The following is a 26,826-nucleotide window of genomic DNA, read 5'->3' on the forward strand; positions in this document are numbered from 1 at the left end:
AACCACACCGCTGTGTAGAAGGTGGTGAAGGAGCTGCAGCAAGCAACCCAGATGAAATGAAGGGAGGCAGTGGGCCCAGGGAAGGAACAATGCCTCCTGCAGCTCCCAAGCAGGGGGAGTAAGTCTGTTGTTACAGCCTTTCAGGGTCCTACATACCCTCAATTGTACCCTCAGTCATCTCTGTTTGTCATTGTGGGATGCGTGGGTCCATAGTCCTGATTCCTCCCACTTGTTTATAGTGGCACGGGTCCTGCATAGCCCACTCTCAAGACTGCACGGACGGCAATGTCTACACAGGGATAAAAAACCCGCGGCTAGCCTACATCAGCTGACTCAGGCTTGCAGGGCTTGGGCTCCAGGGTGGTGAAATTGCTGTGTAGGCATTTGGGCTCAGGCTGGAACCCAAGCTCTGGGACCCAGCCTGAGTCCGAACCTCCACACAGCATTTTTTAGCCCTGCAACCTGCACCCCAATCAGCTGATCCAGTGCCATGGGTTAGATGTACCCGTTGGAGGACTGTACTGTGGGTGGCTCGATGTAGCTCCTTACACCTTCCCCTCCTTTGTGCGCTCATACAAAGGCCAACCAAAATAGTGCCCCAGAATTGATACAAAGTCAAAACAGAATCTAGAAAAGATTTCTGCCTGAAAAAGAAGTACAAACCTAGAAGGAAAAAAAGTTAATGTAAGCAAGTGAACAGAAAAGGTATTTGTGGCAGAAAAATCTTTGTAACTGGGCTTTTAATCAAATGAATTCAGCGTTGATGCTTGTGTAGTTAGATGGCTGGCTTGAAGACTGAAATTCTCTATTTCAGTGTTTCCAACTCTCTTGATTTTATTGTGAATCTCATGATTTGGGGTTTTTTTCTCTTACCTGATCCCAGGTGCTGAGCTTTACCTGAAAATCTCAGCTTTTATATTTTTAAGTACATTTTTAAGCCTTCATAGTCGAGGAGAAAAGCTTGAAAACATGACTAATAAAGTCTCCAGTATTAGATGGCCAACAAAAAGAAGCCAACATATATTATTTTTAAAATCTCATGAGATTTTGTTTTGTTTTTTTATGGCAGATGTTGGCAGTCCTCCTCTTTAATCATAGAATAAATGCAGCATGGTTAGCAGCAGTGTAAACTTTCTCAACACACTGCCCAACCAGTGTGTAAAGAGAGGGGACTTCAATCTCTCTTGCCCATTCAGCCTTTGGCCGCTCCTAAATATTGCCAGCATAAGTGCCAAGAAATGTCCAGTGGTGATGGTGGTTTTTTAAATGTCCACCAAGAACTAGACTAAGATCATCAACTTATTGCATGGGGGCTACCAAACAGCAATCACTACTGACATGGGCTGGGTTGGAAAATGTATTTACCACTCCCCTGAGCCATTAGCTCATCTATGAAATTGTGTTTGATAGAAACTATATGGAAAAAAATAGAATGAAAAATCATTTCTCCCTTTAACCTGCTGCTGGCTGTATCACTGAGTTTTAATCTGCCAAATTTTATATCACAGAATCATAAATAACAGGTTCCCAAGGGGATCATTTGTGTCACCCCAATGCTACTCATGTCTCATTCCCACTAATATACTACCTAACTTGTTCCCAGATCTCTGCACAGTGTTCAAAGCTATTGTAAATTAACACAGAAAATGGGGAAAAAATAAAGATGTTATTGAGACTGAGGGTTGGGGTTTTTTGGGAAATTTATGGGTCCTCCTGGGATCTTGTCTCTACAAATGTTTCTCTTGTTCAGAGAATGATTGGCAGCTGAGGGGGGCAGAGGAGGGGAAACATCAGTGAGCACTTTCTGAACTGATTGTGTATTTAGAATTAACTGGGAAAAAGAAGTGAGAAGAGGAGCTCTCTATTAGGAACAAGATTCTGAAACAAAGAGTAGACAAAACACTACTAAATCTGGACTCTATCTCATTGCATCCAACAAAACTGTGTTAAAAGAACATTAAGGTGGCAAACTCAAGTGCTCAAAAGTTAGCAAATGCTCATTCAATCTTAATTTGGCTCCCTTGTGCATGTTGTGACAAAGTTCCTCCTCTACCTTGGTGGGTCCTGCACTTATTGGCGGATTTGCTCGCTTCACAGATCCACCCTGTGGGTCAGGAAACAGTCCAGAGACATTCCCCTCTGGTAGAAGCTATAGTCCAGGTCAATTCCTCCTGTGTTTGATCAGGAGTTGGGAGGTATGGGGGGAACCCGGGCCCGCCCTCTACTCCAGGTTCCAGCCCTGTGGACTGCAGCTGTCTATAGTGCCTCCTGTAACAGCTGCATGACAGCTACAACTCCCTGGGCTACTTCCCCATGGCCTCCTCCAAACACCTTCCTTATTCTCACCACAGGACCTTCCTCCTGGCATCTGATAACGCTTGTGCTCCAAAGTCCTCCAGCAGCACTCCCACTCCCGCTCACTCTCAGCTTCTTGCGCCTCTTGCTCCCAGCTCCTCACACTCACTTCCTCTCCTCTGGCTCCCCCTGGCTTGGCTTGAGTGAGCCCTTTTATAGCATCAGAGGGGCCTTAATTAGAGTCAGGTGCTTAACTGCCTCACCTGACTCTTAGCAGGTTAATTGGAGTCAGGTGGTCTATTAGCCTGGAGCAGCCCCTGCTCTGGTCACTCAGGGAACAGAAAACTACTTATCCAGTGACCAGTATATCTCCCTTCTGCTACTCTGCTGTTCCCAACTGGTCTGGGTCTATCACAATATGCATTATGATACATTCTTTAGTTACATGATCACATACAATTCTTTCCACACCACCGCTGCCTCATTCAGTGAATAGGTAGCTATTCAATATTTCTTTTTATCCTCCACATTCTTTGTGTGGTCCCAGACCTTATTTAATGCCCTGTATCCAACACCTGCACTGAGCACATCATCATTATTATTATGTATTAAAAGCTACTGAATGGGTCTTATAATGGGATATATCAGGCAACCTTAATTATAGGCAGCACTACCAGCATTGCCTATAACAAATGCTGGAGGAAAGGGGAACCAGATCTGGGCTCCTAAGAGAAGAATAAATCAGCCCGCTTCCCCAACCTTTAGAGTCCCAGAGAAAAATCTTCATTAAGCTGAAATTATGGCTCTGCAGAGGTGTCACACTGCAGAAAAGGCCTTAAAGGAATGACATTGATTCTTTTTTTTTTAAAAAATCACCCTTTGGAAAGCCTGGAAATACACAACTAAAGTTCCATTAAAAAATTAAGACACATTGGAAAATATGAAAATGCAGAGTTAGTCACCCGAGCCTGGCAACAGCACAAATAGATTGAAACTCGCAAGCCACACTGTCAGAGCATTCAGTAGAAACCTTAAAGTAGCAGGGAGAGGGGTTCTCCAGACTGGAAGGAACTGCAGACGGGTTAATGTCACTCCAGCCTGCCTTAACTATCAAACAGATTTTCCACAGGGTTTTGAGTCAGGGAATAAGTTTTGCAAAACTACCATGGATGCCAAATGCTGTGGTCTGATCATATTAATGCAGCAACCACAGAAGTGGATCGGAGTCAGCATTACTCCATACAAGGCGGTATTCAGTCTGTAATAATCATGATGCAAACAGGCCACCTCCATATTCTGTGAAAGATAAAAGGAAGTGATCATTTACTGACTTAAAGCAGAGAAGGAGAACTGGGATGAATAAAAGGCTGGTATCTCCTGCATTAGACCCATAGCTAAAGATTAAAGGATGTAAGAAAACGAAAGAGCATTCACTCTCCATGTGGCAGAAACTATGCCTTAGGCTTTCCAGCTTCATCACGGAACCTCACCATTGAGTGAACTAGAGAAATATGGAAGAGCAAGTTACTGAAGAGATAGCAGGTACCATACCATGGTGATCTCCCAGAGGACCAGTTCCAAAACACAAAGATCCTGGAATGGTTTGTTTACATGCATAGACATGAGGTTATTTAGTACAGCCATAAAAAGGGATGCCATGTTCTTCAGACAATAGAAGGCATCAGAAATCTATCAAATGGATCTTGCATCTTTTCCAAATTAGACTTGGATAAACTACTGTCAGCTTGAACAGGATCCCAAGTCAAAATGTGCAACATTTATTTCAATGCTTAAAGTGCTAAGGCATTGCCAGAGGCTTTAAAAACTGATTTTTTTTTTCTAGCCATTGAAGTGTTTGAGAGAAGGACAGTCAGCATCTAATCAGACTTGGGTTGGACTTTTTCATTTTAGGGGTGACACTGGTTTTCAGCAGAACAATTATGAAGCACAAAAGGAATGTATCTGACCATTTTGCTGCCAACAATCTGACTTTCAACACAGCTGAGTGCGAATCCCACAAGGAATATATACATAGGGTTTCTTTGGACATTTTTCTCTTCACAGCATGGCATTCAAAATGATCCAAAGAAGGCTCATGACATGAAAGAAGCAGCTGTATCATAAATTGCCAGTTCATAAAAACATTTTCTTGGCATGATTCGCATAACTTATCAAAGTTTTCATATGCAAGTGCTCAGTAAAGGAAACTAACAATAACAAAAATCCTACTACATTAGAAAGGTCAGAACCATGTCAATTTGACTCCATCAAGGATTTTCTCAGTAATGATGCTGTTATGTCAAACAGAGAATTTATAGTTACATTCTGAGCTTCATTTAAAAACTGGCATTTGATTTACTTACCCAAATACATTTGAAGGTAAAATCAGTGTCTTGGCTACACTCTGGTCTTTCTCAAGATGTGTGAGAAATGGATAAAAATATGGGATTCACATACAATAATCCCCCTCTCAGACCAACATGGTCATACTCTGCTTTGGTATTCTGCTCCTCCTATATATGCATAACTCCTTTTGACTGTGTATGTATCTCTTTAAATTTAAGGGAGATGTTCTGAGTCTGCTTTTTGCTTAGTGTTCCTTTAAAAACATGGAGCCTGATTCCACATTGCCCTGCACCTTGTGTAGTCGTTTACATCTATGCAAAGTGAGTGTAAAATGCTATGATTCTATCCCATTGACTTTAATCGAACTGCAGATGCTCAGTGCTTCTGAAACTCAGGCCTCTGGTGGCCTCTGGCCTGTTGTGAGCATTCAGTTTTTTGCATCACCAAAACCCCTCTGGTAATTGGCAGTGTCAGTCTCAGCAGAGAGGCCTTTTAATATCGTCTGTTCAGCACAGAACATACACTACGTGCTTTACAGAATGTGATGAATATTCATACGCGTTACCATGAAACACATTACAAGACAATATATTGCAAATGACTCAATAAACACAAGCAACGAGAGAACTATTCTCATCTTTATACAAAAGGTGCTGCGTGTGCCCAAGAGCAATTAAAAATTATATTGCTATGCTAAACCCATTTGAAAATGATCACCATAAGTAGATAGCTGTGGCATATTTATCTGTCCTTGTAAAATCAAACTGACCATGGATTTATGTAAGGCTATAATTCTGGCTTCTGAGAATGAAGGACCCAGTGGGCCTTGATCATACAGTAGGGAAGAATTGATAGTTTAAAGTTGCATTAAGATTTCCATGTAAAGCGTTGAGATTTCCATTTAAAATCCCTCTGTTTTATATTTTAATTATTTAATTTAGTGTCCACTTTAGGCACAATAACTCTTCAAGGGACAACTGACTTTTTTACATAATTTTTTTAAATAAACGATGAAGGGTAAAATTTTCAAAAGCACCTCAATGAGACTTAGGCTTCTAAGTCACTTGAGGCCAGATTTTCAAAGGTATTTAGGTGCCTAAAGGTGCAGATAGGCTTCTAGTGGGATTTTCAAAAGCACTTAAACAAGGTTAGGCACCTAATTCCTACTGAAATCACTGGCAATTAGGCACCTACCTGCCTATCTGGCTGTGAAAATCCCATTAGGTGCTTAACTGAGCCCAAGGTCAGAGTTAAGGTTGTGTAGTTTACATTTTAGTTCTGTGAAAGTGATAGCACTATTGAACTGAAATTGCATGTTTTAAAGAAGAAGTTAGTGTGTTGGTGTGATTGAATATCATGCTGGCAGTGCGCTATAGGTTGGAGACTAGAACTGTGTTGGGTGTGACTGTTGTCTTAATATACTCTTTCCTTGCTCTCTAGTGATCATTCTATGAGAAAAATACACATTAGTAACCTAAACTTTAAGTTAGCAAAGTTTTTTTTGTAGTGATAACATACCTTTTATGAAAAGCTTTTTGCTGCCAGGTATTTGAGATAAATAGTCTGTTTTCACATTGTTAGGGTAATAATGCATTATATTCTGTAGCTGTCTAATCCTCATCTGATTATATATAGGGGATATGTCTCCTCCAACCCTATGCTCATGAAACCCTAGGTGGATTTAACTTAATGAAGTAGACTTACTTATAGCTGGTCGTTAAACAGTCTTTAGCTTTGTTTTACCAAGTCCAAAAACCTTTATATGCAAACAGAAGTGAAGTGCCAGACATTAAGAGTTAAAGATACATTGTTGTTTTTATGTTAAGTAGAAATCTCATTGAAAGAGACTGAGATCAGCAACCCACAGCTTCAGGCCTAAGGCGTATACAGAACTCCTATTAATGTCCCTTTAGTGCCTGTTCCAAAGCCCAATGAAATCAATGAAAAGTCTGCAGCTGACTTTAATAGGGTTTGGATCAAGCTCAGACAGCTAGATTCACAAAGGGACTGAGGTGCCAAACTGCCACTTTAGGTTCCTAAATCCCAGATTTAGATGCCATTGGTATTTACAAAAAAACCCTCAGCTGCTGTCTAACCCTGTAGGCACCTAAATTCACTCAGCGCCTACATTTTGGCACTAGACATTCCTTAGGCACCTCTGGGCATGCACGCTGCTGCCTCACTTTTGTTGTCCAGACACCTAAGCCCCAGTGCAATGTAGGAACCAGGGGAAGATAGGTGTCCTTCTGCCTTTCTCGCCTGCAGGGGCCTGATCCTGAAGGCGTGTTCGCAGCATGCCTACCTCCACTCAGAACAGCTGGGGAATGGGGGAGGACTTCCCTCATAACTTTCAAAGAGTGGTTAGGCTACTCACTTGGGATGTGGAAGATCCCCAGTTCAAATCCCCCTTCACCTCCACCTGAGGGGGAGAAAGGATTTGAACAAGGATCTGCCACCTTTCAGGTGCATTCCCTAGCCACTGGGCTATAGGATATTCTGACAAGGGGTTCCCTCAATCTCTCCAGTTGAAGCTGTTCCACTGTGTATAGATAGAATCATGGGAGCAGGGGGACTGGCTCCTGGGTCTCCCACCTCACAGATGGGTGCCCTAACCACAAAGCTATAGAGTTATTCTCACTCTCTTTCTGGCCCAGTTAATATTTATATATTTATTTCTCCAAAGTGGAACAGCTTCAACAGGAGAGACTGAGGGAGACCTACATCAGACTACCCTATAGCCCATTGGCTAGGCCAGTCACCTGAGTGGTGGCAGATTCCCTATTCAAACCTCTTTGCATCAGGCTGGGACAGGGAAGACTTGAACCAGTGGTCTCCCACACCCCAGGTGAATACCCTACTCACTGAGTAGTTTTGAGCTGGTGGCTACAGCTACTGCTTGCAAGATGAAGAAATGCCTAAAGAGGGTTCACTGCTGAGAATCCTGAGCAGAGGTTGATGCTTCCCTCTAGCCTGGACTTAGGTGCTGAACTCCCTGCGAGGGCAGGGTTTAGGACACACCCCTCTCCTTCACATCTTCCATTGGCTAGCTTAGTTGAGGAGCCACTTAGCATGCTGACTTTTGTGAATCCCAGTCTTAGGGGTATAGGAAGCCTGAGCACCTAACGCAGGTTTTGTGAATCCCAGTGGTTTTCTAGACGTTTAAAAGTTAGGCGTTGCAATGCTGAGCATCGCAATGTCTGAATCCCTTTGTGAATCTAACTTTTTAATGCTTTAAGCCCGGATTCAGCAAGGGGCTCAGCCATGAACCTAAATGGGAGCACATGTTAGTTCCATATATGCCAATGGAACTACTGGTGCGTAAAATTAGACTCATGCTTAATATCTTGCTGAACAGGGGCCTAATTCTAATTAACTGATCATACTGATTAGGTCTTACGCATATGAATAGTCTCAATGAGTTACATGGGATTTGTTGCCTAAGTACTACCCAGTGAGAATAAAGATTAAAGACTGGGGCCCTCATACATCTCCAATACTAAAAAATGTGTGGTGTGATCCAAAGCTCATTGAAGTCAATGGAAGCCTTTCCATTGACTCCAGTAAGGTTTGGATTAGGCCCATGAAAAATGTTACCTATGATATTAACTTTATTATATACCCTAATCAATTGTTGCTAACAATGCTAACATAAACAAGAGTACAACACAATGTGTAGCTTCACATTAATACAAAAGCCAGCTCTTGATAGTTCCGAAATGCCTTTCCACGGGTTTGATTGTTAAATGCAAAAGGGATGCAAGAGACCATATCACTAAAACTTTTATACACCCATGAAATCGTGTACCATAAACTTTAGAGCCTGCTGAAGAATCCATAATATGACAAAAACTAATTTAATATGACATTTGCATACTTAAGTAGACTCATAGGGATACCACTGTAAATCACAAATAATTTCATTGAAATTGATGGATTTACACCAGGGTACAAACAGTGTGAGATTAGACTGTCTCCATTTATTACTCAGTTACATTATCTGGAAACAGATCATCCAAACAACAAATATTAAACTGGATACATTTTTCTGCCACTATACAAGGCAGCAACTTCAAGAAATATTTTATGAGCACTTAGGAGCATTATTGGCCTAGTGCTGAGGAAAGGAATAGAGAGCTGGCAGGTAGAGAGATGACATGAAGGGTGTACAGAGATATTTTTCCAATGAAATAATTGCCTGGAGGCTCTGTAAATGTATGTCTCTTGTAAAAGAAAAGAATCCCAGAAGAATACAATTCCACCCTTACAGTAACAATTGACAGCACTCTCATAGCCTAAAATCCTCCTCTAACTATTTCTAACTATTTTAACCTCCTATTACATTCAGGCACTCCAAAAAAAAAAGTGGTTTTTTTTTCTTTAAAAACCAGGAAAAATGGAATGTAAGGTAGGAAAAAGCAGAAATGCAAGAAATAATTTTGAGACTTATCCTACTTCTATTATACAGGTTAACCTTTTCTAAACCAATGCTCACAAAAACACTGCGCTAGTGTCACACTTGCTCTGTCCCCAATGCTTGAAGGAAGAGTAACATGCAGGATGGTAGATAAGGAAGATAGATACATGTAAGAAAGACAGATCAGGCCATATATAAGGTGCTCACATTGCAATCCATCTTTGTGCAAATACAGGGCTTACTTGGACCACTGAGAGACAACCTAATGTTGAAGGCCATGTGATACATACTCTCTGTGCTACAGAGTACAAAGCTGATCCAAAAATTGGGATGCTTTTCTGCAGAACATTTCAGTATTTCACCAGAAATTCAAATACTGAAAAATGTTGACCTAAAATTGGAAAAATTCAGCCAAAATTTTTTTAAAATCTGTTTGAAAATGCTGCTGCAGCGCTGCATGGGAGTTGTAGTTCAGGTGTCTCATGCACCCATTTTCCTCTATACACAGGGCTCTTTGGTCAGACTACATCTCCCATGATGCACCATGGTCTTGCCTTTCGGAGAGTCTTACTACACTATATTTGAACCCATTTCTACGAGTGCAGAGGACCAGTAGTTTTTCCAACAAGTGCCACTAAAAAACAGTCCGTTTTTCCCTGTGATTGTTTTGCTCTTCTCTAGCTGAGATATATCCTTAACTCCCTCAGCTGTTCTTAAGTCTAGTATTAATGAGAACACTGTGTGGTTTAATATTCCATACAGGGTTTAATATTTAATGAAGAAATAAGTTGAATGGAATAACAGCCTTAATTTTCCATATCCTTGCTTTGGACAATGAGTCAATCCTGCCAGCTGCTGAAATGCAGAGCCAGAGCTCAGGACTCAGATTTTGCTCAATGACATGACAGGAAAGCTTCCACGGTGTGAGGGAAATATACACAGTGCTCAGCAAGGTGAGCAAAGCTCAATCCTGAACTGAAACTGAAATGAGCACAGCTGGAGAAGACAGGAGAGCAGAAATAAGCCATGGTTAGGAGATAGGTGCTTAATCCAGCACATGCTAATGATGTCTCTAGAAGCCATTTTAAGGATTTTCTCATACGACTGTTGCCAATGAGGAGAAGTAGCTACCTGAATGCAATTAGGAGAAATTGAGAGCAGGAGAAGCTCTGAGGGCCAGACGCTGACAGAAGAGTATATCTTGACTGCCTCATGACATCTAATGGGTACAGTGTTCTAGCCAGCCTATCAGCCTGCATCACCTCCTCTCCTCAGCTTACTTTGCCTTACTGGATCACGAGTTACAAAGCTTCATGGTCAACACACAATATTGATTCAAATGAAACTTATCAAGCTTAGATTTGGTTAAGCATTGGCAAAATGGTGCTGGAACTGGCAAAAGGTTAGTTTAATGGAGATTCCAAGGGAATGCTAAACAAAATTCACCTGAACTAACTGAAACAAAATGTTTTGTGCTTTTCTGAATGTCATGTTCTTATCTCATCTCAGGTTGGTTGGGATGGATCACATGACTAGTCACATGGTGTGCTTTCTAGTTCCATGATTGGGCAATCCTGCATTGTGTGATTAAAACCTAGCAGAAGTCAATTTCACTCTGGTTTGCAAACAGAGAGACTGTATTTTGCATGAGTCTCTAGGAGCTGTTGCAAAGATCAAGTTGTTTATTTACAAGCAGTATAAAGGGAGCATTGACCCAATCCCCTGGAAATCTAACCCATCACCCAAGCCTTTGGCTCCCTGATTCCTGACATTTCTGTCAGGAAATTGAGGGGGAGAATATTTCCTTTGCTGCTGTTGCTGCTGCGGCTGCGAATTGATGATAATGAATGGCCTTAGCAGCAAGTTGATATGAACACATCTCCCCATTCTCTTGTTTTCTACTTTGCTCCTTCCATTTCAGTTCCCAACCCCACTAAAGACTTTGTAAGGTGGCCCCTCCCCTACAAGATACAATGGCTTTTCACTTAAGGGAAACTTCACCTTCAACATGCTTAACTTCAGCAACATCAAGATAAACCCAGAATTACTAAGTGCTGAAAATGGTTGAAATGAAAAGGATGAAGCATGCATGATATTCTGTGCCCAGTGAAATGTGCTTCTTTTTCCCGTCTGCTCACCAGCCACACCAGTGGCTCGGTGCTGCTATCACACAACCTTGCCTGTCGTGAGGAACAGTGACCTCACTCTGGTACAGAGGGGATTAAGTGACCCTGTTGGGCACAGCTAACTCCACCCCACCCTGCCCCCTTTACAGGAAGTACAGGGGCGGGATAGGAAATATAAAAGCTACACCCCGCAGCTCAGTTGGGGCTGGACCAGTGAAGGAGGCAAATGTCCCTCCGAGGGAGCTGAGCCACCAGCAGAGCGCACAACCAGCAGCAGGCAGAAAAGGCAAACCACCGCCCTGCAGAGGGAGTGAAAGAAGGGCTGTGAGACTGGGAACCAGGCCCCAGCAGCGACGGAGCATCCCCACCAGGAGCCAGTAGGAAGTAGCCCAGGGTAACGAGACTTTGGTCCCGTTGTGCTGCCAGGAGGCAATGCAGTGACTCCATGTTTCCCTGCTGACCCTGTATTGGGGTCATTCATCACGTCAAGTGCCCTGGGCTGGGACTCAGTGGAGCAGCGTGGGCCCAGTTCCCCTTACCCCCCCACAGCCTCTTCACAGGGCTGGATGGGCACTATCCTGTAGGCCAGAAGGCCAGAGATAGTGTTTATTTGCTCGGCCCTCAACCAAGCGCTCCAAGCCATTGACTGTGGCCTGTTCAGCCCTCGTCCTAGAAGGCCTGAGCCATAGACTATTGTTGTTTGCTCAGCCAGGAGGCCGGAACTATAGACTGTTTCGGTGCTCAGCCCATTCAGAAGGCCTGAGTCCCAGACGCTGTTGCTTAATCTGCCCTTCCCTGGGAGGTCTGAACTTTAGCCTGTTGAACTGCACAGCTCTCAACCTGGAGTCCAGAGCCGTAGACGCTAGTTGTTTACTCCAGCTAGGAGGCCTAAGAGATGGACTGTTTAATCGCTCAGCTCCCATCTACAAGGGCAGAGCCTTAGCTGGCTTGATTGTTTAATCCTTGGTCAAGAGATTGGAGCTATAGACTGCCTGTTTATTTGTTGAACCCTCACCCAGGAGGTTTGAACTGTCATTTGCGCAGTTGAGCAGCCACCAGACAGGCTGCCCAACAACTTCATCCAGCGAACATACCAATTCCCCGACACCACCACCGGGGGCGCCCTGGCCTTGAGACACAGTAGGCTTACACTCCCCCTCTGTAGGATCAAGCTTTCAGTCCACAAAGGCAGAATAATCTAATGGTGATAGCAAGGAATTAACATATTGGAGGACAATGAGTTCAAATTCCAGATGAATCACTCCCTGGTGGAACTATCCTCTCCAAATACATGTTACTCTGAATAACACAGGCAGGAAGTTAAGTTCACAGTGTGTCTACACTGCAAGTGAAGGGGTGATTGTAGTAGGCACACCTACAATGTTTGTGAAGGCATACTGATGCAAGCTTTAATCTAGCTAGCATGGATAATAATAGTACTGATGACACAATGGCACAGGCTAATTGCTCATGTAAAATGCTGCCAGGGACCCCGGATATATACTTAGGTTGCTAGCCCATGATACCACATCTTCACTACTATTGTTACCTGTGTTAGCTAGATTAAATCTAGCACAAATATGCCTACTTGTGCTACAATTACACCTTCACTTGCAGTGTGGACATACCCAGGGGCCTCAACCCCCAGAAATGCTGCCTGTGAAGTCAATCGGAGGGGATGGTGCTTAATATTTCACAGGATCAGGACCCTAGAGAAGAGACTAGAACCCGATGTGACTGAAGGTCAGATGTGATGTCTCCTTTTGCATCAGTTGGCTGATCTGTACAATTAGGCAAGAAGCAAAATCTGATTGTCGGGGGAGGGAACAGAAGTGGCTTCTTGGATGTGGCCTGATCTTTGTTGGGTAAATAAATGAACAAGAAGTGTTTGACCCAAAACATCACTTTAACATAGATTTCTGTGTTTACTATTTATTTATTTTTAAAAAACCCTATTTATTAAAATATTCATCCTCCATAAACACTGTAAGAAAAATCATCAAAGCATGCAGGAGAAAAAACAACATGCCAGATACTCAGCTTGTGTCAGCTGGCAGAGCTCCATGGACTTCAATGGACTATGCTGATTTACACCAGCTGCTGTATGCAGCTAGACAGAAATTCTGTTTCAATAGAGAAAATGTACTCTAGTCCCTGTCTCCCTGTACGCCCCCGAAGACTTAATCATGGGCCTGATTCCGATCTCCATTTACACCAGTGTAACATCATTGGCTTCAGCGGAGTTACTCCTGATATACCACTGTAAGTTAGGTCAGAGTTGAATACAGTATGTGTATCCCATACCTCAGATCTTACGTGATCTATATACAGCCCCCATCTATATATAGTATCTGAGAGCCTCACCTTCTTTAATGCATTCATCTTAATAATGCTCCTGTTAGGGTAGAGCTGGGCTATTATCTACATACACAGATGGGGAACTAAGGCACAGAGAGACTTGAGGCATATCTACACTTGAGATGGGGGTGTGACTCCCAGCTCAGGGAGGCATACCCACACTAGCTAGCTCTGATCAAGCTACTACACTAAAAAATAGAGGGGCTAACCAGCCTGACTACATGCCTAGCATCTCGAATGGGTACATAATCAGGTCGGCTAGCTCCTTGTGCTGCCACGGCTATCCTTTATATTTGGTGCACTAGCTCTCATTGTGCTAGCATGTCTCCTTGAGTTGGGAATCACACCCCCAACTTGAAGTGTACACGTACCCTCATTTTCTTGCCCATGGTCACACAGGAAGTCTGTGGCAAAGCAGGGAGCTCAATGTGGGTTCCCAAGTCCGAGGGCAACACTTTAACCTTAACACTTACTTCTCTGTTTATTGTGCCCAGGTCTAAGATTTTAGCTAAGAACTTTTTCTCTCCATAATTTCCTTGCATATGTTTTGTTACTGGAATCTTCACTTCTGACTGGAAAGCCAAGACATTCAGATTTATTTATGATGCTGTAACGTTTCACTCTCAGAATACAAGGATAAATTATTTTCCATCACTGCACTTAACAGAGTTTTCAAAAAAGCAGTCTTGGCAGCGATTGCCTGAATCCTCCTCCTTTCCAATTCCGATGTCTAGCTCTCCAAATTGTTAATCCAATGAAACCAAAATAATCCATCTTCCATTCCAATTTTTCAAAGCAAGACTCAATTTTTGTATTTGCAGACAAAAGGGACAAAATTTTTGCTGCCTTTTTAAATTATGTCTTTATTTTATTAGATTGTCTGAGGCGAAAGGCATCTCCAGGACCACCAGGTTCAATACTCTCTCCATCATAAAGCCCATATAATTTCCTATTACATTATAGGAGCTAAATTGTGTCCAGCCTTGTGCAGATGCTCAAGGGTGGGGAAAAGGCTCAAGGGACTTTCCACTCCTTTGTGCCTCTGTGCAGCAGCAGAACACGGTCATATTCTCTGTGCTCAGGACACACAAGATCTCCATGAAGACAGTACTTACAAGTGACACTAGCTGGCTCTGAGTAGGGGTAGAGGATTGCCCACTGCATGCTTTCTAAGGGTGGGCAACTGCTGAACTGCAGGTGGCATTGTACCTCTGTGAGGGCACCGCTGTAGCATGCCAGTACAGCTAGTGGCTGAGGAGTCACATCTGGCTCTAGGAGTAGTTCCCTTGCTCCTTAATATGGACATGTTTTTGTTATTGTATTTAGAGGATATTCCCACAGAGGAAAGAAAAATGGGGTAGGAAACCCCAAGTTATTACAGAATTTAAAATCTGTCTGACCCTTCCCTTCAGTCCCCAAAATACAGGCTTGACCGGAAGCCAGGTGCTGTTGCTGAGCATCCAGCATGGCCAGTGAAGTCAATGGGAGTTGCAGGTATTTAGCTCATTCACTTAGGCTTCAAACTCCCAGAAACAGCCTATGAGTCTGCTGAATAACAGCCAGCTTCTCTGCCCATCGGCTTTAGATTAAACACTTGTGGCACCACGCTCAGGAGCGACGCACAAAGAACGCTGTGCAGCTTCTCCACACGCATAAGCAGCCATGCAGAAGCAAGTGCTGGCACAGCTCAGGGGAACCAAGCCTAGATCAAAGTCAAGCTGCTGCTGAAGCTGGTGGGCAGCGTACTAACCAGCAGAATGCTCTGAAATCAGAGACCAAAGCAACTCACTTCGCCATTCACCTGCCACTACTATTTTTCTCGGTGATCTAAAAATAGTTTACAAGTAAAAGAGGTTAGTGTAATGTCACGACTAGAATGTGCCCTGTCCCTTGTCCCCTCCTGGTACCTTTGGGGACAAAAGTCTGCTACCCTCTTAGCACAAATCACCACAAGCAGGGCAAGGAGGGCTGGGGGGGAAGGGGGCCAATAGTACTAATTCCATTCTCCATTGTGACCCAGCCACCCAAGCAGCAGCAAATTGGTCCCTAAAAGGGACAAGTTATCTCCCACTGAACTAGGTGTACGAAGGCTCAGATCCAGTATGGCAATTCCCATGTTCCTGTGTAGAGTACACACTCTCCATGCACCCTCCATGCATGCTCCTGGAGCTCTCTTGGGTTAGTGTAGAACCACAACATCCTCAAAGCAAGCACAATCTGTCCCTTAATGACCCCAGGACAAACAGCACATTCTACACTACAAAACAGCATATAGAATCATAGAAGATTAGGGTTGGAAGGGACCTCAGGAGGTCATCTAATCCAACCCCCTGCTCAAAGCAGGACCAACCCCAACTAAATCATCCCAGCCAGGGCTTTGTCAAGCCGGGCCTTGACAATATGTGTAATTAGACCGGACATTAACAAATGTGCTGTAGTGAATGACCCTATACGGGCAAGGAAACAGACCAGAGGATCCAGTAGGTCTTGTCTATCTCTAAGTTCTATGATTCTTATTAAATATAAACATTCCTGGATCTTATTTTATATTATTAATGCACACCCCAAAATACCTTTGTTATGCAATGGGTCAGGATAACAATGTAGAAGATGCCCTAATTCTAGGAATGTCCTGACTTTTTAGTGTTTGATTTCACAACCTGAACATTGTATTAATTCTGAGTAGGGATAGAGAGCATTTAATTACACTGGGCATAATCCTCACCTGAGCCAAATGTATGTCCTGCACAACTGGAGTGGGGAGGGGAAGGTGGTTCTCAGCCAGAGTTCCCTTTCCCCCAATCTTGGGCTGGCTAAAAGCCAAAACAGCCCCCATTATAAATTAGAGCAACTGAAGGGATAGTCTAACTTATATTGGCTGCAGAGGCAAGGCACCAGCTGAGGATCAGATGGAATGGGATGTGCTCTGCTTTGCTCCCTAATCAAGCTCTACACTACTTGAGCATTCCCCTGTGTCAGTGGGAATTCTCAGGTGCCCCTTTAGGATAGCTTTCTGGCTGCTTTTCACTGTCTCAGCAGCACAAAGCAGCTGGAGTAGAGCTAGTTGGGACTTTTCTGAAAACGTGTGGGGGTTTTTGTCAGAAAATGCTGATTTGTTGAAATCAAAACTAGTTGCAGGGCAGGGTCAATTTCCACGACTCTCCCAATTCAAAAACTGTTTTAACCAAAGTTTCCAAATTATCAAAACACTTGACCCAAGCTGAAATGTTTTTTGGTGCATCGGTTCACAAACCTTTTCACAATTTTGACTTTTAGTCCCGACGGGAAAAAAATCCCACAGGAACAGAACACTGTTTCCCAGCCAGTTCTGACTGGAACATGGGCTAAGGATCTGGTCCATATAACTCCGATATGCTGTTTATCATCACCACGGGCATTACAACTTTCTGCTCTCCAGTGTTACAAGATTTTGGGACATGTTACCTCTCAGTAAAGTTGAAAGGCATGTCACAAGCTGTTTTCTCAGTGGTGACATGCTACAACCCGGTCGGCACCGTGCCTCGGAAAGAGTCAGAGTCCGTCATCACTTCCACTACCCTGCCATCTAGGGGGACCAGACAGCAAATGTGAAAAATCGGGACAGGGGATGGGGGGGTAATAGGAGCCTATATAAGAAAAAGACCCAAAAATTGGGACTGTCCCTTTAAAATCAGGACATCTGGTCACCCTACTCCTGTCCCATCTCTCTTGGTGTAAGTAACTTCTACTCGGCGGTATTCTTTCATGCAAGGAGTTCTGAAGTCATGTACTGAAACAAGTCCCATGAGGGCAGGGGACTGGACTCGATGACCTTTCAAGGTCCCTTCCAGTCCTAGAATCTATGAATCTATGAATCTATGAAAACAGTATGCTTATTTAGTGTTTTTCATCAGTCAGTCTCAGAGTGCTTTACAATGGATGTCACTATCATTATCCCCATTTTACAGATGGGGAAACTGAGACACCGGGGGGAATGACTTGTCCAAGGTCACCCAGCTGGCCAGCAACAGAGCCAGGAATAGAATCTAGGTCTTTTCAGTCCCAAACCAATGATCTAGCCACTAGGCCATGCTGTCTCTCTCATTAGCAAAAATCTTCCTAATAGGTTTTTAGCTTGTGTTGAGTTTTACTTTAATTACTCATTAAAAACAAATCCTGTGCCACAGGAGTGACTGGGAAATGAAATCCTACTCCTGGGCCACAAAGTAGTTGTGAAGACTCAGGGCTGCAAGTAGCCCTCACAGTTTTTCCACCCATCCATCCATAGTGGTGGATTTGTGTGGTTGCAGATCCACTGACCTTCTCATTCACACAGACCACCTTAATGTCTTCATCCACAATGGCAGAGAAGGAGCTTTCACAGACCTGGGCTCTGCAGTACTCAGAGTTCACATCCACATTTAAGGACTACTGGCATCCTGCATACCAGGGGGTACAGCAGAATCACACGATTTTCATTGTGTCTATGGCCCTCTGTATCCATGGAAGAGAACCAGGACTTTCTGTAAGTACAGAGGGAGGATGATGTAACACTGTAAATGGTGGATTCTCTGTAACTTGGAGTCTTTAAACCATGATATGAGGCCTTCAGTAACTCAGCCAGAGGTTAGGGGTCCATTACAGGAGTGGGTGGATGAGGTTCTGTGGCCTGCTATGTGCAGGAGGTCAGACTAGGCTGGGACTCAAGAGATCTAGATTCATTTCTTGGCTCTTTCACACACATCCTGTGTGACCTTTAGCAGATCACTTAATCTATCTATTCCCCATCTGTAAAATGGGGATATTAGTACTTCCTTTCTCCCACCCTTTATCTAATCTCTTTAGATTTTGAGGTCTTCAGGGCACAGACTGCCATACTGTGTGCTTGTACAGCAATTAGCCCAGTTTCAGCTGGAGCATCTAGGGTCTATTGTAATAAAAATAGGACTATTACAGGGACTGCAAAGTACAATTTAAAGGGGAGGGGGGATAGATTTCTCCCCCTGCCTGACCCTCCTCTTCCCCTCTCAGGCACCCCATCACCACCAGCAACCTGACCCTCCTCCCCCCACCCAATCCAAATTTGAGTGAGTGGTGTTGCAATCTGGCACACAGGGTTGCAATACCACACAAGTCTGAGCCAGCCAAGAAGTGGTTGGGCCCTGGCCCATGTACTCCTGCCCCCAAATCCACAGCCTCTGGACTATGATATCAGTCAGAGGTGTAAATGGTGCGTATGGATGAGTATAATCATTGGATGGTTTATTACAGGGGACTTAGACTCCAGCTATGTATATAACCCCTATCAATGTAACAGTCAGGTTATAAACTCCTTGTATCACTCATGCCTTCATGCTTTTTTTTCACACTACTCCCTGCACCTGGACCAGCCACTGGCAAGGGTCAGGAAGGGATTTTGTTCCTGCTGGGAGATTTTTTTTTTTTAATTTCCTTACTCTGAAGTATCGAAGATGGTCACAAATAGAGATAGACAGGGTAGGCCAGGGACTCTGAGGTGACCTTGAGTATTCTCTCTCTCAGGTGCTTGGCTGGCTGACTTTTGCCCATATACTCAGGGTCTAACTGATTGTCATATGTGGGTAAGGAAGGAATGTTCCCCCAAGTCATACAGGCAGTGATGCTGGGGTTTTTTAGTCTTCCTCTGCAGCATGTAGGTGCAGGTCACTTGCCAGGATTATCTCTGTATATCTCACTTAATTATTTCTCTGACATTCCAGAAGCCTCAGGCATTGGTGCACCTCAGTCCCTCCTAGTCTCTGCCTGTGGCACACAATTATCTAGTTTCCTGACGTCTGTAATACTTTGGTCTTGTTTCAGTTGTTCAGTTTAGCGTGCCGGTGCTGGGTGGTGTTGGTGGCCTGTGATGTACAGCAGGTCAGATTAGATAATGCGGTGGTCCCTTCTGGCCTTAAACTCTATATGTATCAAGCACACACCCTCTCCTCCTGAAATCTCATTTTTTAGACTTGTTTTCCATTGCTAAACTCAGATCTAGAACTGACATCTCCTTCCTCCATGCCCATTCATATTAAATGAATAGACCAAGCAATCCATGCAAGTGCAACAATAGGGATTTTGGGGACACTTTGCATAAATGCTCTTCCAAAAGCAATTTTCCTTTTCCCTTTATTTTCTATCTTTCTGCCTTCCGTTATTCCTACAGGGCCCAGTTCTGAACCTATTACTCACACAAGCAGCCTCACTGATGTAAATGGGATGGATCATATGAATAAGGATTTATAAGATCAGTCCCATAATTGAGGCACTGACCCCAAAGCCCTATTCACATGAATAGCCCTACACTGAAGTCAATGGGATGGTTCCTGAGAGTAAAGCTCTGTAGTATTGGCTTTGGGACTGTACACTAGTCAGGCAGAGACCTTGAGCCAAATCTTGCAAGCCAGCCATGACTGAGAGGAGCTTCCATTGACTTCACTGTGAATACTATGCACAGAGGGCTTTTGGTTTCAGCCCCCTGTCTTTTATTTTTCCGTAAAGCACCATGCCCAGGGTGCTGTATAAATAAAGAAATAGAAAAGGCCCTGAAAATAAATGTCTTTGTAGAAATGTTGGCAAATAGCACTCTAATGGACTTCTTGTATATAAATACAGGGCTTGATACAATGCCCATTGAAGTCAATGGCAGGACTCTCATTCACTTCACTGAACATTGAATCAGGCCCAGAGGACTATATCCACAAAGGGGACTTAGACTCAGCATTGCAATGAGTAACTTCAGCTGCCTTGCTGGCCTGTGAAAGCCTCAGCCCCAGGTTAGGCACTCTGGCTCCCCACATACTGCACGCTGAACGGGGGGCCACCTAAGCTAGCCAGAAGTGAAATGCTGAGGAGAGGGGTGTGGCCTAAGCCTTGGCCCTCAAATGGAGTTAGGTGCCTAAATCTGGACTGGAGGAAGATGCCTATCTCCACTTGGGCTTCACAGCTGTGAAGCCATTAAGTACCTAAGCCAGGTCAGTTCTTTCTCACAAAAAAATCAGGAGGAGGTGATGCCCTTATACCCTGTAGTCCAGTGGTCAGAGCTGGGACTTGGACCCAGGCCTCCTACCTCCAGGTGAGTGCCCTACTCCCTGAGCTATGGCATATTCTGATGTAGGGCTCTCTCAATTTCTCCTGTTGAAGTTGTTTCACTGTGTATACAATAATTAAACATTTATTGGAGCTGGAACCTGGGTCTCCCAGGTGGGTGCCCTAACCACTGGGGTATAGAGTCATTCTCAGTCTCTCATCCTGGCCCAATGAATATTGAATTCTTTATACAAAGTAGAACAACTTCTATGAGTGGGGGGCACCATCTCCTCCTCCAGTTTTGTTTTGTGCAGGGCCCAATGTAGTAGGCATGCTCTTAAGTGGCCTCTAAAAATCCCTTCTAGATCAGGCCCCACAGACAAGATAGGTGGGGGGGGGTTGAGGATCCCACCAGGGCTTAGGTGCTGAACAGCCAAGCAGCATCAGAATTTAGACAGCTTTGTGCATGCCCACGTGCAGAAATTTAGGCACCGTGTTGACTTTGCCAGGGCAACGTTGGCATCTAAAGAATATAAGTGTCTACAGGGTTAGTCAGCAGCTGAGCAGGGGAGTTGAGGATCTAAATTTTTGTGTTAGATGCCTCAAGTGGCATTTTGATACCTACATCCCTTTGCGGGTCTAGCCCATAGTGCATATAAAATAGTGTTAACACTGTAAATGTCTAGAAATTGATAAAATATGGGCCTACTCCTGTAAATCCTCCACTGGCATGAATAGTCCTCCTTTACTCACAAGTAGTCCCATTTATTTCACTGAGGTTTCTCGCATGAGCAAGGGTTTCTGGGACTGGGTCTATATTTGTTTTTGTTTTTTTTAACTCAGCACGGTATAAGAAAAGTGCTTGACATACAATATTTGTAGCCATAATGATCTTAGATACATGTGTGGTGGATTTCTGTAATCTAGTGTCCTTTATCACAAAATGGTAATGCTACATGTATGTAATTGTCTTGGTAAGAGCTTGAAATCAATATGAATAAGATCCAGATGATTTTAGAATAATTTGGCAGTGACATGTTTTGGCCATTTCTTAACTGTTTTAACTGCTCATCTGTCTGAGTGTCTCACTTTTTTTATATACTGCCTGTCACCCTAGTACCTTAGTACTTTAGAAAATTAAGAGTATGGGCCAGATCATCAGCTGATGTAAATCAGTGTCGCTCCATTGACTTCAGGTGGAGTCAGCTGACACCAATTGATGATCCTACATAACTTCATTATGATAAGAACACAAACGAAGGGCCCTATCTTACATTCTTTTTGCTTCCAAAACATCCACTGGCTTCAGGATGAGTTTGGGGAGGAAGGCTCAGGGAATGCAAGTTGGAGCCCCAACTTGGCATTTTATGGTTTTACTGAATAAGGATGTTTGGTAGTTAACTAGTTTCAAAAATACACCAATATTTTATCTGTTGCATTTCTAATTATGTGGGTCTCTCTCTCTCCTTTTTAAAAATTAAGAAACGTTAACAACTGAAAATGAATAAGCTAATAAACGTGAGACAATATTTTACCAGATGTTATCAATGCATCCTTGCTGGCTTCATGCATAGACAAATACAATAGAAAATGTCTATCTGCAATATGCCAGTCTATAATTTTGCTCTCGTTTCACAAATCTTGCATTTGCATAGATTATAAGGAGCAAAAAACCTAGCATTCTGCTTCTCATGTAACCAGGATACACTTCCTTTCCGAGTGGATTTTTTTTTTTAAGAAAGCCATCCCTGCAGATGCATAATGCAGTGGGTGCAGCATTGCACAAGACAGCAGGAGAGGGGATAAACCCCCCAAATGCAGCGATATCAAGTTTAGATGGAAGAGAGAAAGTTAATGAGTTCAGCTCATATTCCCCTCCCCCGTTTAAGGACAATGAAGGGTTCTGAAAGTAAGCAGCTGGGCTTATTCTCCTCTGCCTCCAGTACTGGCCAGGAATCTGGGACCTCTGGTACAGTACGTGCCATCAGTACTAGGACAGTTTACAGATGTGCTGCCTGACTCCTTGCTATTTATAGCAGCCTCTTCTACCACGGTACTCGAGGGGGTTGTAACGCAGGAACAGGAATGCTCATTTGATTTATTGCTGGAATTATATTCGTTTAAAATAACCCCCCTCTTCTCATATCAGGGCGAGTGAAGCACATCCCTGGACCTTTACCACACACCCGTTAGCAGAGATTAGTGTCCCTATCACACAGACACTGTTAGGATTCACTGCAAGGGAGACTGGGAGTGTTTGGGGCTAATACCTTTTTAAATAGCTGTAAAACAGTGGAAATAGACAGAAGCTCGCTCTGGTCTCTTACCTCTGCAGGGATATTAAGGGAATGGAGGCCAGCTGTGTGTGAGAGAGAGCGAGAGAGGCTGAAGCGGAATAGGAGTGTGAGTTGGTTAGCATGCAGTGCCATGATGGATACATATTTCACGGTGCTGCATATCGGGTAACCATATGTTAAATATTCAGCAAGAAGAACACTAGGCAGAGCCTATTAATAGAAGCCGAGAGTTTGGCTCTCGCTCGCTCTCACACATGCAGGCAGCCGGGGGATTTGATTCTGTCTCTTCTTCCCCGGGAGCAAGAGAATAGCCACAACCCCTGGAAAACCTCAGCCAGGTCAAGGAGAGCTCAGTGAGTATCAAATGCTACTGACCCCATTACCGCTCAGATGCTTCTCCAAGGAAACCAGTGCAAGGCTGGGGAAGGCAGCTAAAGGACATGGAGCTAATGCGAAAATATTCTCTCTCTCTCTCTGCAGCACCCTGGATAGCTCCTAGGGGAGTCTCACCAAGCCATGCGAGAGCCTTCTCCACCGCCCCGGCCAACTAGCCAGCTTGCACGCGGAGCCGGGGGCTCTGCTCCCCCCTGGCAGCCACGCTAGGAGCTCTCCCGGGTGCTGCAGAGACCTGGCTCCCTAACTCCCTGGCAGTTCAGCGAAGAGCTGCCCGGGATGCTGCAGAGCTCTGCCTCCTCCTCCCCCCCTCGGAGCTCGCGGAGCTATCCCGGGCGCTGCAGAAAGACAGCTGCCCTCCTCCCCTCCCCAGCCCCTGCACACCCGGCTGCCCAACGCTTGCAGCAATGGAGTGCACCGAGCGCCGGACTGAGAAGCGTTGCTACCTCCAGGAACGGCCGGAGAGCCCAGCGCTTCATTTTACCCAGCCGCAAAGCACTTGAAGTCGCTTCAGATCAAAACCTGCTGCTTGAGGGCAGGGCAAATTGAGGTGGAAAGTTCTTGACATGTAGGGATCGACGCACTGCTGGAGAGGAAACCAGCCAGAGTAGGGGCCATGCAAAAACGCAGCAGCAACAGTGGCGGGAGCAAGCAGACGGAGCGGGGAAAGTTTTGCACTTGCTGCTGCTAGCGGGGTGTGTGTCCGGGGATAGGGTCCGGGGGGCAGGTCCCTGTGCCTCGCTTCCTTACCTCGGTGTTCTCAGTAGCATTCTCCGCCATTTTCCTCCTTAGGAGCAGGCAGCGGGAGGAGTGTTTCATTCCCATAAGAGCCAGCCAAGGGGTTGGGGCTTGGGGCTGGGTGCTTTTTTTTTTTTTTTTTTTTTTTTTAAGATCTCCAAAAACTGGCACACACACAAAAAGGCAACAAATTAATTTGCTTTGTCCTTTCTGCTGCCTCCACTGGCACCAATTTTCCTTTGAGACTTCCAAGTTCTTCTTCCCTTTCCCCCTCTTTTCCGCCTCCACCAAGCTCTTGAGATGAGTTAGGAGGCAACCCCCTCTTCAGCTTACACTAAAGGCTGCCGGGCTGCGCGTCCTGCTCCCTCGGAGAAAGCAATCGGGCTAAAAAGCAAAGAAGCACCAACTAAACTGAACTTGGGCGTGCAGTGACCAGCGGGGCATCTTTGTGTCCTGTGGCTAATCTTCCAGAGGCAGAAGCAGCCAGAGACAGAGCAGCGGGGCCAGGAAACCATAGCCCCTTCCTTTCTTCTTTGGGCGCCTCTCTCTCGCTCTCTAAGTCTCCACTCCAGAAAACTTGCTTTTAAGGAAGGAGCCCACACTGCTCACGCTGGTAAAGCATTTGCTAGCTTCTTTCCGTGGCTATCTTCAAAAGGAAGCAGCATCCCCTTCCTGTTCTTGGGCTGGGCTCCTGTCCTACTCTGGGAGTTGATCTCATGTACCTTTCTTGGGAGGGACAATTATATCAGCCCCCCCCCCCACACACACACACAACTTTCTTCCTTCCTTCTCCCCCACCCCTTCGGATCAGCCCCACTTTTCTTTCCAAAGCCTCGCTGCCCTTGAGAAGAATTTTATGGGTCAGCCCATTAACTCCTTCTGCTCCGGCTTCTTTTCTCTTTGGTTTTTGGAGGAAGCCTCTTTCGCTCTGGTTTTGTGTGTGTGCCTCTTCCTCCCGGCTGCTGTTTCCTGACTTACATCTTCTAGCCTGAGCCTGACTCCCAAACAGACTCCGGGTGCAGAAAGATCGCTCTGGTATGAGCACAGCTGCTCAGCAAAGCCAGAACAAGCGTTTTGTTTTTCAAGCCCTTCCCTATGTCCATCCTCCTCCGTGGGAACTGTCGTTAAGTGCCCCCTTCCCGCACGTTTCTCTGGTTCTCCTTCTCCCGGCACTTTTTAGATTCCTGTCGTCTTACAGCGGAGCTAGATTTGCCTGGCTCGTGTTGATGTGTCTAGGGGCGGGAGGGGGTGTATGTTACACACTGTATTCCTGGGTCTTCACTTTATTCCAGTTGAACTCCAACCCACTGTGATCGTGTTGATCTCGTTGGGGGAGTGGGGTGAGAAAATAAAGCTAGAGGGGTTTATTTCACGTTAAAGTACCTGATCAACTTCACCACCGTTCGTTGTCCTAAATCATTTCTACCCGTCAGGCCAACAGACGTCCAAAGAAGCTTAAACATTTATTTGGGTGCCTATTTTTAGTACACACATTCATATCCCACCCACCCCTACTCCCCTGCTCTTTATCCTTCTCTGATTCTGATTTTTTTTTTTTTTTTTTTTTTTGCGCAGCCTCTTTTATAATCTCCTGTAACAAAAGAGTTGCAAGAAGAGTTTATCCTTAGCTGACCTCTGCAATGCTGGCAACACATCAGAGGCCATGCAAGCAACAGGAGCCTATACGCGCATAGGAGGCAGGGATATTCCTGGGGCAGGTGTTAGTGACTTATGGAGCCGACAGCCAGACTGGCTGTGCTGTCTTCTCTCCACAGGAATTGGGGCTAAACTGGCAGGACACAGGAAACAAGTAGAGGAAAGGGGTCAGAACATTTTTTATATGCTCACTTACACAGAGATGTAGCTACTCCCCCCTTAAGCGGAGATTCTAGCTATGTGATACATTTCAGGGACGTGATCAATGTATACATACAGACCAGGGAACTGGAGATGCTAGCCATGTGATACATTGCAAGGAGATGTGACACATAAACATATACCACATAGGTGGCCAGGATGCTATGAGTTAAATTACAGAATAATGTATTAGACTCATACCAGGTAACTGGAGGTGATACCCCTGTGAAAAACTGCAGAGCCATTTGATAAATCCATGTGTCTTACACCTTTGACTGCCCATTAACCCATCCCATATTATCCTAACATGCCAAACCTTTTAGTTTCAAACAGCTGCCATTTTTTAAAATGATCATTTCAGAAAAATGTTTCCTTCTCCCAAATGTGGGATTTAACCCCTGCCCCAAATCACACTGGCCTGTATGCAAGATTCAGTACTGTACCAATAAGAGGTTGAAACAACCTGGCAGAGCTAGAAATGGGGCTGTGACGGGTTGATCACAGAAACCCCCTTGGAGCTGCCACCTGATGTGCAAAGACTACCCCTGCTTCTGTTTTCCCTGGCAGCTCAGGACTCCAGCACCTTGTCTTGCTGAACCAGACACTCCCATCTGGCTCCAGACACAAACCCAGGGTCTGAATCACTTGCCCCAAAGCTGCAAGTTTACCTGAAAACAGCTTACAGTAGTGTGCTTGTCTTTAGCACTCAGATGCTCAACTCCCAATGGGGTCTAAACCCAAATAAATCCGTTTTACCCTGCATAAAGCTTATGCAGGGCAAACTCATAAATTGTTCACCCTCTATAACACTGATAGAGAGATATGCACAGTTGTTTGCTCCCCCAGGTATTAATACATACCCTGAGTAAATTACTAAATAAAAAGTGATTTTATTAAATACAGACAGTAGGATTTAAGTGGTTCAAAGTAGTAACAGACAGAACAAAGTAAGTCACAAGCAAAATAAAATAAAATG

General features: G+C 44.5%; 1 protein-coding gene across 1 annotated transcript in view; it reads right to left on the reverse strand.

Annotated features, from left to right (window-relative positions):
* The window catches only part of PRMT8 (protein arginine methyltransferase 8), a 103,035-nt gene extending 78,955 nt beyond the window's left edge, over positions 1-24,080 (reverse strand). Inside the window, exon 1 of the mRNA XM_065402831.1 lies at positions 24,006-24,080. Coding sequence (XP_065258903.1) covers positions 24,006-24,080 — 75 coding nt within the window. The remainder of the gene's footprint in view (positions 1-24,005) is intronic.
* Between the last annotated feature and the right edge of the window lie 2,746 nt (positions 24,081-26,826).

This window comes from Emys orbicularis, chromosome 1, assembly GCF_028017835.1.
Source record: "Emys orbicularis isolate rEmyOrb1 chromosome 1, rEmyOrb1.hap1, whole genome shotgun sequence".
Taxonomy (NCBI): Eukaryota; Metazoa; Chordata; order Testudines; family Emydidae; genus Emys; species Emys orbicularis.